Source organism: Notamacropus eugenii, chromosome 4, assembly GCF_028372415.1.
Source record: "Notamacropus eugenii isolate mMacEug1 chromosome 4, mMacEug1.pri_v2, whole genome shotgun sequence".
NCBI classification, from domain to species: domain Eukaryota; kingdom Metazoa; phylum Chordata; class Mammalia; order Diprotodontia; family Macropodidae; genus Notamacropus; species Notamacropus eugenii.
Window position 1 is genome coordinate 421199145 of NC_092875.1, and position 12922 is coordinate 421212066.

At 37.9% G+C, this 12922-nt stretch overlaps 1 protein-coding gene across 1 annotated transcript in view; it reads left to right on the forward strand.

The window, feature by feature from the left end:
* Positions 1-3173: 3173 nt before the first annotated feature.
* FYB1 (FYN binding protein 1) overlaps positions 3174-12922 on the forward strand; it is a 195285-nt gene continuing 185536 nt past the window's right edge. Inside the window, exons 1-2 of the mRNA XM_072605775.1 lie at positions 3174-3275; positions 4730-4954. Of these exons, the coding sequence (XP_072461876.1) occupies positions 4952-4954 (3 nt within the window). The 5' untranslated portion in view covers positions 3174-3275; positions 4730-4951. The remainder of the gene's footprint in view (positions 3276-4729; positions 4955-12922) is intronic.

A 12922-nucleotide genomic window follows, 5' to 3' on the forward strand; every position in this document is an offset into this window, starting at 1 on the left:
CATTCCATATGAATGAAGATTCAAAGAAAGAGGAGACAGTTGTCATTTTTCAGTTGTGTCCAACTCTTTGTGACTGTATTTGGGATTTTTGTGGCAAAGATACTGGCATGGTTTTTGTTCAGTTATTTCAGTCATGTCCAACTGTCCATGATCTCATTTTGGGGTTTTCTTGGCAAAGACATTGGTGTGGTTTGCCATTTCCTTCTTCAGCTCATTTTACAGATGAGGAAACTGAGGCAGAGTTAAAGGACTTGTTCAGGGTCACACAGCTACTAAGTGTCTGAGGCCAGATTTGTCTATTCTTAAATATTTTAAACAACAATAATGATATTTTCATTATGTCAATATAGGCTTTTTAGGGATAATATTCAGTAGTATTTTAATTTTTAAATTTTTTTCCTATAATTCCTCTATTATTTTGTAGTAATTTTGAACTATTTTCCTTATCATTATTATATTAATTAGATTAAAAACCTTAATTTTAGACATTCTTGTTGCATATTTCCTTTGGGTTGGAATTAATTACCATGTTATATATATTTACAACTTTGAATAGTGAGAATTTGGAACAATTGAAACACTTCATGGAATTAATTATTTACACTTATTGGGTCCTAGCTGTAAAGGGTCAGTGGTAGGCAAAATCAACACCTTCAAGGAGTTTGTCGTCTATTTGGTGGCTGTGGAGGAGGGATAAAGAGATAGAACACTCATACCATTAAACAAAATGATTTGAAAAGGAAGAAAGAATTAACTGGGAGGTGCAGTGGCTTGTAAAGCCTTTAGTTTCACAAGAGGAGATGACATATGAGCTTAACCTTGAAGGAATATAAAGATTCTGAGAGGATGAGGTAAAGATAGCATTTAGGATCTTCTAACACATGAATTAGCACCTATTACCTATTTTTCAAATGAATATAACTGTGAATGTCTTGAATAAACTCGATGCTGAGGAATGCATTTTTTTATTTCAATCTTCAATCCACACAAGTATATTTCTGTCATTGCTACACTTTCATTCCTTGTGGCAAACATGAAAAGTTGATGCAATTTACTTTTTTCTTTTATTTCCCCTACATGGTTTATAATAATCTGTACTATAGATTTAGGCATTCTTACATATTTTCCCATTTTAGATCTACTGGGACCACATTCATGCCATTTAATTATGCTAAATTTTTGTTCTAATGTAATAAATAATAAGCCTCCTTTTTTTTTTATTGCTTTGGTAGTGTTTCCATCTGAAGTATTCTTCCTTTTGTCCATTTTGGTGAAGTCTCTTTAAAAAAATTTCAATTGTTGTTAATATGGTATATAGCAGCATATCATATCCACACGTAATAGCAGGTAAATGCAAACTGATCCATAAAACCCTCAGCTAGCTGGCATTCAGTCACATTAGTAATTGAATTTTGGCTTTCAATAAATATGACCTGATAGCATTTTATAATTCACACTAAATCAAATTTCACATTATTCAAACTCATTAAACATGACCTAACTGTATGTCAAACACTTGGTAAAATGCTTGTTGAATTCTTCTTGGAAACTGATAAGCTTTTCCTGCAGGAGCTCTCTCTTAAGCAAGCAACCAAAACTGAACTAAAAACCTGCTTCCTGAGAATAAACTATTAGTAATTTTGTCCCTTTTGACAAACTGAATTATTATGAGGGATGAAGATGGCAACCTATACTTTAGAGGAATTATACATTAGAATACATATTCAAAATGTCACCTGCATTCTTAGAAAACCAAAATACTAGAGCAAATTGATAATCTTGGAGTTGCTTTTGGCCAATGGTAGAAATTAATATCTGGTCACTGAAATCAAAGATCCCCTTAAGTTAAAATAGAGTTATTCTATCTCATTTGTAGGATAAGTTTTCCAGTGCTAATGAATAAGTAAAAAAGCAAACCTATGCTTTATTAGAAAATTTTGTTCATTTTTTGTGAGGAAAATGACAAAAATCAAGACAAAATTTGGAAGTTATAGAAAACAATAACAGATAGTGAAGAAATGGATAAAAATAAAATATCAGTGAGATCAATAAACTTCAAAAATACAAAATCACAAATTTATTGCATTCTTTAAAAAATTAATATTAAATTGAACATGAGAGAACCAACATTCCACTTCTCATCTGCGTCCCCTTCTGTATGTTTTTAAATGCTTCATTTATTATTATTTTTTTTACTCTTTTCATTTACCTTCCTCTCTTCCCCACAAAAAAGTAAAATAAAAACATTCCCTTGAAGCAAATGAAAATAGTTAAACAAAACAGATTTGTGTTGTCTTGGTCTTATCTGAAAATGTATGATATGTCTCATTCTATACCTACAATCCATTATTTCTTCACCAAGAGGTAGGAGTTACACTTGTTCAGTTCATTGATCTTAAGTCTTTCAAAGTTGATTCCATTCATAATGTTGAGATCATTGTGCAAACAGTTCTCTTGGAGTTACTGTGCATCAGTCCATACAAGTCTTCCAAAGTTTCTCTATCTATTCCTTCCCTGCTACCTGTAAAGAAGCACTCACTGCTCCTCACACATGATACTCCTATCAACCACTTCCTTTACGCTGGCTTTCCCCCATGTCTGGAATGCTTTCCCCCTCACTCCCAACATTTAGAATCTCTGACTTCCTTCAAAACTCACTTCCAATTCTACTTTCTATAGAAGGCCATTCCCAGTTTTTAGTTAACAGTGTTTCCTCCTCTAAAGTTATCTTGTACCTACTCTGTATCTTGTATGGATGTATTTCTGTACATGTCTTATCCACTCGAATGTAAGTAAGCTCCTTAAGAACAGGGACTGTTTTTCCTTTTGCTTTGTATCCCCAGGACCTAGAATATAATAGGTGCTTAATCAATACTTTTTGATAAATTTATTGATAGAAGGAATGGAGGCTTAACCATATTTATGATAGCTTTTTTCTAGGAATTTGAAAAAAGGAGGAGAGATATGAGATGATAACTTGAGGGGATATTAATATCAAGTGAAGGGCTTTTTTGGGTTTTTTTTTTTTTAAATGATAAAGGGGACTTGGTATATTTGCAGGCAACAGGGAAGCTACCAGTAAAAAAGGAGAAACTGAAGACTGGAAAAGAGGGGAATAATAATGGGGCAATCTACAAAATCTCTTGCTTCCTTGTCCTTTTGCTACAGATGCCTGACCAAACCCATTCTGAGATTAATATTGGGCTTCTACGCACATACTACTGAATGAAGCTGGGAAAAGTCATGCAACTATGCCAACTGAGTCCTCTACAAATGTATGTGATCCATTCTCAACTTTGCTGCCAACATCAGCAAAGCAGTGGTTTATTCTTCCTCAATGAAGGGGCTCCTGTTCTCTCCTCAAACCTCTTACTCCATTTCTCTCCCTTCTCCTCGCTTTCAAACTGAAGATACTTTATTGAGAAAACACAGGCCATTCACCCTGAATTCCCATCATCATCCCCCATTCCCTACTCTTCTACTTCAGTCTCAGATGAAGAGGCGAACCTTCTCTTCACCAAGGCAAATCCCCTTGATCCCATTCCATCCCCTCCCATCTTCTCCAGAAAATTGTACCCATCATCTCTATTGTCCCCTGCTATTGACTGTTTTCTTTATTCCTGCCAAGAAACACACTTAAGTCTCCATCTTAACAAGTGGAGTAACACTGGAAGGTCAAAAGAGTGGAGCTGATTAAGGAGGTGGGGGCTTAGAGGTCCATTCAAGTAAGTCTATGTTAGATTGATTTGGGCTGGAATTTCATTTTTAACTAGAAACATTGACAACTTGACTGAATTGCAGTATCAGAACTTTGGTAAGATGCTCAACAAAGTTAAGTAAGTTGTAAATAGAGTGCTGGCCTTGAAGACAGAAAGAGCTAGGACCAAACCTTGTCTCTTATGATTATTAATGAGCCATGGAACAGCAGAAGCAAGTTACCTAAGTTCTCTCTCTGAACTTCAGTTTCCTCATCTATATAATAAAGATACTAATAGCTAGAATGCCTAAAGGGAGACTGGGTAGTGCAGTGGATAGAACAGGTGTGGGGAACCTGTGGTCACCAGACCACATGTGGCCCTCTACATCCTCAGGTGTGGCCCTTTGACTGAATCCAAACTTCACACAACAAATCCCCTTAATAAAAGGATTTGTTCTGTAAAATTTGGACTCAGTTACGAGGTCACACAAGGACCTAGAAGACCACATGTAGCCTGGAGGCTGTAGGTTCCCTGCCTCCACCCCCATAGAGTATTGGTCCCGGAGTCAGGAAGACTATTCCTCCTGAATTCAAATCTGGCTTCAGACATTTACTAGCTGTGTGACCCTGGACAAGTCACTTAATCCTGCTTGCCTCAGTTTCCTCATTCGTAAAACAAATTGGAGAAGGAAATGGCAAACCACTCCAGTATCTTTGCTTAAGAAAACCCCAAATGGGTTCACAGAGTTGAAAACAACTGAAAGTGACTGAACAATAACACACAGTACCTGCCTTACAAGAATTAAATGACATAGTGTCCCTATGTAAAGTGCTCTCTGCCTCTCTGTTTCTGTCTCTGTCTCTTTATGTCACCTTATGCTTGTCTCTGTCACTCTGTCTGTCTGTCTATCCATCTCTGTCCTCACAGGAGTGTTGTAAGAAAAGTTCTTTGTAAGACATGTCACTACATAAATGTGAATTATATTTTTCAAGAGCATGTACATATTCACACAGTCCTTTGTTCTTAACCAGATAAACCCCACTTCTTGGTCTCACAAATTATGTGCTCACTGGAGATAACATGCAAACAAGAAACTACATATCTGTGTGTAAAAGGGTGCGGAGACCACACAACTGAAAAAAAAAAAAGAAAAAAGGAAGTGCCTGCCCTGGGGTTAACTTGCACATTCACTGTCCAAGTCACAGCATCATTGGCATACTGTACGGCAGACTTGGGGACTCATCAGAAAAACAATGGTGAGTTTTTTCTTTTAGTTTTTATCAATTGCCTTGATTTCTATGATTAACAGGGATCCTCTCAAGGTACAGTGTAGATAGATAGTTACGGTTGTTTTTATAGATCAGGTTACATTCTTCTGGTTGTCCTGCCTTTTTTGGAAACATGCTGACTTGATAGCCTTCCAAGGAGACACTGTGACTTCAAAAGTTCCTTTTTTCTCCCTACTGATTCTAGCTTTTGGAATTTAGAGGAAGAAATGTGCTTTTTAAAAAATAAAAAAAGGAAGTTTTGTTTGATTCTTGAAGAAAGTTTTGTGTTTGGAATATGCACTAAGTGACCTTAAGATGGAGCTAAGGTTATACTCCTTCCAGGGACACCTTTGCAGCACGTGTAAGAGCATTGGTACACGCCGAGAGAGCCTAGAAAGATGACTTTTGTGGTGTACCTCAGGCTAAAGTAGAAGCCCTTTTGTCTTATTGGATTTTAGGGGGAAAAGAAGATGTAACGGACAGTTGTGGACAAAACAAGCCATCTCCAGTTTGTGAATTAGCTGTGTCCTGAGGTGTCACTGATTAGGAACCCAGAAGACAATTTTCCTCCAATGGAAACAGAGTTAGGATTAAATAATCACAGATTTAGAACTAAAAGAGATCTTGCAAGATAACAAATCCAACCCATCCCATCTTACAGATGAGAAACTGGAGGCACAAACAGGTTAAGTGACTTAACTCAGGGTCACTCAGCCAGCAAGCATCTGAGGCAGTATTGTTTCTGAGTCTTAAGATAAACATCGCAAATGCATCCTCCCCACTGTAGTTCTACTCATTCTCTCAAAAAGAATCTCCCTCTTCTATCCATCATAAACCCTACCCTTCCGAATCCAGAGACTGAGATGACTCCTCCACCAGCCTTGTTCCCCTCGGTTGACTGGCCTGGTAGTGGGGGAGGGGGTTGTCCAGAACCAGCAATACTGGAAGCCGGGGCTTATAATGCTTCCACCAGGGTTCCCTGAGGGCCAAGCAGAACTAGCCTAGAGCCTTGCACAGTTTTAATGAGGCAAGATAGAGGAGGCAGGACTTTTACAGTTTTGTCTGAGAGCCCAGTGAGAGAGCTTTAGTACCTAATATAAATCTTAAAGGGTAGTGGGGTTCTCTGGTGAGAAGGTGAGAGCCAGCTGCAGGGACATCAGGGACAAGTCTGCTTGAGCTACTGGAAGTCAGAAAACATTGATTAGGAGACCTTGGACGGGGTCTGAGACAGCCAGGAAGAGAGGGAGGAAAGATCTGTTCCTCAGGTCACCCTGGGTTTTTGGTAAATCCAGGACTGCACATTCATCCTGGCCTTGTGCTTCCAAATTTCTTTCTTAAAGAAGTTTGATCTTAATCAGGGACATATTTTCAAGGGCAGAAGAAAGTGAAGGAATTGAGAAAAGGGGATCAGTTGTGTGAACTCTGGGACCTGTGTTTTCCTTGGTGTGGAAAAGGATTTCCCAGGGAGGAAATGTCTCTCTACTTATTTACATGGACCACTGTCCTGCAATTTACCTCTCAAGGTGGTGGTTGGGGTAGTTTGCCCAGTATCACATAGATGATTAGTGACACAGGTAGGTCTGAAACCAAGATCTTTCTAACACTGATGCCAACTCTGTCCATTAGGCTACACTACCTCTAGGGAATTACATTAGGGGAAATAAAAAAGAGAACTGTGAGGAACTAGAAGTTTAATTTAATATTTCATGTTTAAGCTCATATATGTTGTGTATTTTTCATTAATCATCGCAGTCAAACATTTTCAGCATGCTAATAAGAAACTTTTTTTAGGGAGGCAATGGTACTATGGAAAAAGCATCTGAGTTCATATCCTGTGTTTGACTTAATACTTCTGTGACCTTAAGTAACTCATGACCTACCTGGGTCTTTGTTTCCCAGAGGGAGTTGACTTGCTGGACTCTAACCCTTAATCTATGAGCATTTGATGCCAATGCACATATCTATATGCACATATCAATCAACAAGCACTTATTAAGTACCTACTATTTGCAAGGCAATAGGGATATAAAGACAAAATTAAATAGTCCTTGACCTCAAGGGGCTTGTACACAAGTGTTTATACCACATAACAAAATACAGTGTCTTTATAAAGGAAGCGGTTTTACTTTTTTTCACCTTTCTCTCTCATTGTCCCCATCATTCTATGATATAATTCATAAAGGCATGGTATGCCAGGAAAGCTCCATATGCGGTGAAGATCAAAATTCTTTTTTACTTTTCATTCTCCTCCTCTATCCCCATTCCCACTCCCATGAACCTTTGCCCAAAATAGTAACAAGGAGAATCATATAGAAAGGAAGTATAATGTCATATGATAAGCTTCAACACTTTCCATTATAGGCTTGAGTTGAAGAAAAAGGATTGTGATAGGAGAACATAATTAAATATAAGAAATATTTACAGTCTACTGTGGGAGGATGTGAAGAGGAGGTGAACAATGAGAGGAGGGGCTAGGCATTTTCCCTAATTTTTACTAACTCTTAAAAATCCCTCAAAAAAAATTATGCATCAAAGTTAGATATTTCCACAGGACAAAATATCAAGAAGCCCAACAGGGTAACAGCCTTATGAATTAACAATGGAAACTGCTAATCAATCCCTAAACGCACTTGTGCATCACTCCCCCACCAGCCTCCACATTCTGACACAAACTCACTCACTGAGTCCTTTGGGATCCACTCAGATATTTCCCTCCTGCCACAGTCTCTATTGGCACATCCCAATGTAACACTCCAGTGTCCTGTTACAACAAGCAGAGGATGTTAACTCTGACCAGCTCCCTATGGAAGAGGGGAAAGTACAAGAGGGGTAGATGCCAACATCCCTTCTGCATGGGGTGGCCCTCTAAGTTAGGAAATCTCATGGCAGCAAAAGCTCTGCTAAGAATATCTACTTCATCCTTCCCTTAGCCTGAAAAAAGCAGCACATTGACTCAGTCTAGCCTAAGAACTAAAAAATAAAGGGAATTGGGGCAAGCAGCCAGCATTTATATTTGTACTGTGTCTGAAGTAAAAGGAAATGGAATCCAGCTGAGGCTAGTCCTATCCCATCTACTACCCCCCTCCAAGAAACTACTTGGAGTAGGGACTGAAGCCAGTGAAAAATAAATTCCCCAACATGAGAAGAGACTGAGACAGCTTTAAGGTCCAGCCTCAAGCACCCATCAAAGGGGAAGGAGTCAGAAAGGGAATGACAGGAAAGTATAAGAAAAAAAGGCTGAACCAATCAAAGATCTTAGGAAGACTAGAATTCAATTAGAAACCTAGTTACAAGAAACTAAATCAGTAGAAAAGATATTTGAAATTAGAAGGGAAGATGAACATCAAGACATCTAAAAATAACAAATCACTCTAAATAAATATTTCAAAGCATTGGAAATTGAACAAACACCTGAAGAAATGCAAAACTCTATACAATCACAAAAGAGTATCAAACTACAATAAGATGTTCCCAAAGACTTCATGAGGGAAATTAGGATTTTGAGAGAAAAATTTAAAAGGTAGCAGATGCAATAATTTGTGGCCTAACTGCAGAAATAATTACCATAATGGAAAAACTTGAATATGTACTGGTGAGTGTCTCCAATAAAATAAAAGGTATTATAGTGTAGTGGATGAATAGCTAGTTTTGAGCCCCTCTGACACATATTGTCTGTGTGACTTTGGGAAAGTCACTTAGCCTCTCAGTGCTCTGGTCAGTAATTTCAATCTCAAATAGAAATGGGGGCCCCTAAGCCATACATAAGGATCCCTGTGAGTTACATATTGACATGGTTGTAAAATGTAATATCATGTATGATTTACTGCATTTTTATTTATTTTGCTAAATATTTCCCAATTAAATTTTAATCTCATTCAAGCCATATGTGAGAGTGTTGTGGGACTCATAAGTGTTTGACACTTCAACTCTAGGCAAGTCTCTGAGATTATAAATTACAGAGAATTTGGCAAGCATTGGTAGAGGGATTTTCTTCACCTAAACTTTCCTAGTAGTGAAATTAAAGGTCCAGTCCCTGTCTCTTTGTGTACCAGAACCTGGGGAAATTGAATGAACCTATGCCCTCATGGAACTTACAATTTAATAGGGGAAATTTAAAAGGTAGTAAAGTCAGTCAGTCAATGAGCATTTATTAAACTCTTATTATGTGTAGGCACTATGCTAAATACTAGAGATGCCCTTCTGCCAAAGGTAAAGACTCTCTGTCTTCAAGGAATTCATATTTTAGTGGAGGAGATAAAATGCAAAAAACTATGCACATACAAGATAAATGCAGTATAAATGGAAGGCAATCTCAGAGGGAAGGGTGGAGAAGGAAGGGGTGGGAAAAAGCCTACTACAGAAGGTGGGATTTGAATTGAGTCTTGAAAAACGAAAGTGAATCAAGGAGACCAATGAGAAGAGAGAACATGGGGGACAGCCAAGGAAAAAGCATGGAGCTGGGAGAGTGCTGCGAGTAAAAAGCTTCAAGAAAGCCAATGTCATTATATGGCAGGGTATGTAGAGAGAAATAACGTGTGAGATTAGAAAAGTGGTTTGGAGCCAGGATGTGAAGGGCTTTAAATGCCATTTTATATGCTCTTTATATTTGATCCAGCAAGGAAGTAATAGGGAGTTACTAGTGTATTGAGTTGGGGGAAGGAGGGATTTAATTGCAGATTTCCAAATGAGATACAAATTTTAGTTGATCAGAGTCTTCCATAAAAGAGGTGGCTCCTGCACCCTGAAATATGGATAGGATTTCAACAGTAGAAGATTGGGCAGCTGAAAGGTACATTACAAGCATAGGAGAACAGTAAATAGTCTAGGTTAGTTGAAGCATAGACAATAAGATTCTGTTTTCCTGAGTTCTTTCTTCCTCTTACAAATAGGCTGATAATAAAATTAAGGTTGACTTTGTTCTTGTGAACTTTGTTCTTGTGAAAAGGGGAAGCCTCTACTCTCCACTGACTTCACCCATGATACTCAGTGATACACTGCGTGAGCAGATATTCCCTTCTTTGCTCCCTCATACACATTCAAGTTATCCTTCCAAGTATTGCCATCTCATTTTTTACTACTATTCCAATTTGCATTATGCAACAATTGCTGTACTATTAACAAAATATCTTTCATATTAGACTCTGTGCATTTCCCCTGGAAATTACTTTGCATGGACTTTGCATTTATTCCTATGTATACATGCTGTTTCTCCCTCCTCCCCCCAGATTCTAGGCATTTTCACTGGCTGTAACCCTGTCTGTCAGGCTCTCCCTTCCTCATCTCTATTCCCTGCCTTCCTTGACTTGAAGGATCAATTCCTAACTAAAATCCCATTATCTACAGGTAGTCTTTCCTGATCACCTTAATGTTCTTCTGTTGTTTATCTCCAGTTTATCCAATCTATGTCTTGTTTCTACATAGTTATTTGTATGTCATCTCCCTATTAGATTGAGAGCTCTGAGAGAGTAGGAACTGTCTTTTGTCCCCCACGCCTTTCATATATATATATATCCTACACTTAGCATGGTACCTGACACACAGGAGGTGCTTCATAAGTGCTTGTTTGTTTTACACAGTTTTGTCTTTTTGGCTGTAACAACATTGGTTGGCAAAGGAAGGGAAACAGGAGAAACTAAAGGTTTCTTTGAGCACCTTTAAAGTAAACCACCACTGCCTTTGAAGGAGTAGTAACCCACCAATACCTTTGTTTTCAAGTTTCCTCTTAGTTTTCACTCACAGGCAAACCAGGAAATAATTTGAATTGATGCTTGAGCATCTACAAAGAAAAATGAAAATGAAATGCTTTCCTGATAACTCATGAAACTCACCTGCAGAATTCTTCCTAAGAAGAAGTGTGTTAATCAGGAAGTATGATAGGGGCCTACTTTACCTACAGCAGTGTTTCTTTGAGTGGTTTCCTCAGTAATATTTCTGTCATTAGTTATTCAGATTTATGTCAGTAAGAACCTACAAAGAGATACTTACTCTATAACTTGTACTGTAAGAATAATGCATTGCCTGATACATAATGCTGCAATTGTAATTATCTTCTTGGCAGAATCTATTCTGTGATTTCGCAGGCATGGGGCTCCCAACTCAACCTAACATGGAATATCCTAGAGGATTGTCTGTGGTTCAGAAGGCTGAAGCTATTTATGTTTTAGAAGTGGCATTTGAACCTAAATCTCCTTAATGCCAGGTCCTACATAATTGCTTAAAGTCAACATGAGTACATTTTTCAGTGTTATAATTTACAACAATGGGTTACTATAAAAAAGTAGATAAAAACATAGCCTAAAAGCCAAAAAGAATTAAGTTACGGTTCTTCCTTTGACACATTCTGATATTGTGACCTTGGACAAGGCACAGAATCTCAGTACTCTAGTTAAATATCTAAAACTATAGGTTGCAATCATCATGTGTAATCATCTTTTTATTGTATTGTGTTATGAAAATGCTTGTTTTGCACCATGAATTAAAAATAAAATACATTTTAAAAATAATTTTTAAAAAGGCTATAGATTGCAGAGAAGGTGCCAACCTACACTGGTATAGGGAGTTTACTCATCCAGGAATTCTCTACACCAGTGAATTCATAGACTGGGACCCCACCTCCCCACCCCCTTATGATTTATAACACAGAGGAAATGGTTTAGAAAGAAATAATACTGGCCTTTCAGTTCACTAATAAGTTGCACCTCAAAATTCCAGCTTAGCAGTTCAATTTGTGCCAAGTGATCATTTCTTCTCTAGTATTAAGTAAACCATGTTAGAGGCAAGTCAACTCTGAAACTTCTATCATATAACGAGGCAATGAGGTGTTAAACTCAGCTTTGGAAATGGTTTAGTGGTTGCTGAGTCAAGCTGAGGAGCTCTGTATCCATTGTGCAATTCGTAGCTAATGCTATGACTCAATACTGAAAATACTACCTTTTCCGAAAAATGTGGTGCTAGAGGCCAAGCAAAGGCAAGGTTGAAGGAGAAGACTTGAGAGCTGATTAGATGAGGTCCAAAGGACAGGAATCAGCAAATCAGCAATTTGAAAAGCAGGAGCCAAAGCATAGTCCCAAAATGCTACGTGCCAGGCTCAATCACAGCCTTAGAGGAAACCTCCCATGAATAGCATGGCCAACCACCTGCTTTTTGGGCAGATCAGGTATTATGAAACTTGGAAAATGTGTTAGGAGGAAAAGAAGCACCAATCATTAAACTAAGCTATGCCTTAATCTCCTTCCTAAAAATGTTCTTGTATTTTGTGTTTTACACAGTGTACTGCAGCAGGGTCTCCTGAGAGTCCATTGTTAAATTTTTGGTCTAAATGTTTACTTACACCCCAGAAATCAGCAAATGCTAAAAATCAGGACTTATTTATTATTTTGTTGATTTCTAGACTTAAGAAAGTGATGGCAAAAATGCTAATAATAATAGATTAAACTTAGAGTGTACCAAGCTTAGATTATTTTCTCTTTTTAGTTTTACCAGCACACCCTTGATTCTCTATCACCATCATCTTCCTGCTTAGATAGCTATTCCTTGAAACAAAGAATAAAAAAGAAAGAAGAAAACAATTAGTAAATTTAGTAAAACTAACTGACATATCAACCAAGTCTTGACAATTTATACCAATGTTCCTTACACAGAGGCTCCCACATCTGCAAAGAAAAGGGATGTTTTCTACTCTTATTCTGTCATTTCAGTCATGTCTGACTCATAACACCATTTGGGGTTTTCTTGGCAAAGATACTGGAGTGCTTTGCCATTTCCTTCTCCAGCTCATTTTACAGATGAGGAAACCGAGGCAAACAGGGTTAAGTGACTTGCCCGTGGTAACACAGCTAGTAAGTTTCTGAGGCTGAATTTGAATTCAGGAAGATGATTCTTCCTGACTTCAGGCCTGGTGCTTTATTCCCTGCACCACTTGCCTGCCTGCTTTTATTTTCAGGGACAGCTAGATGA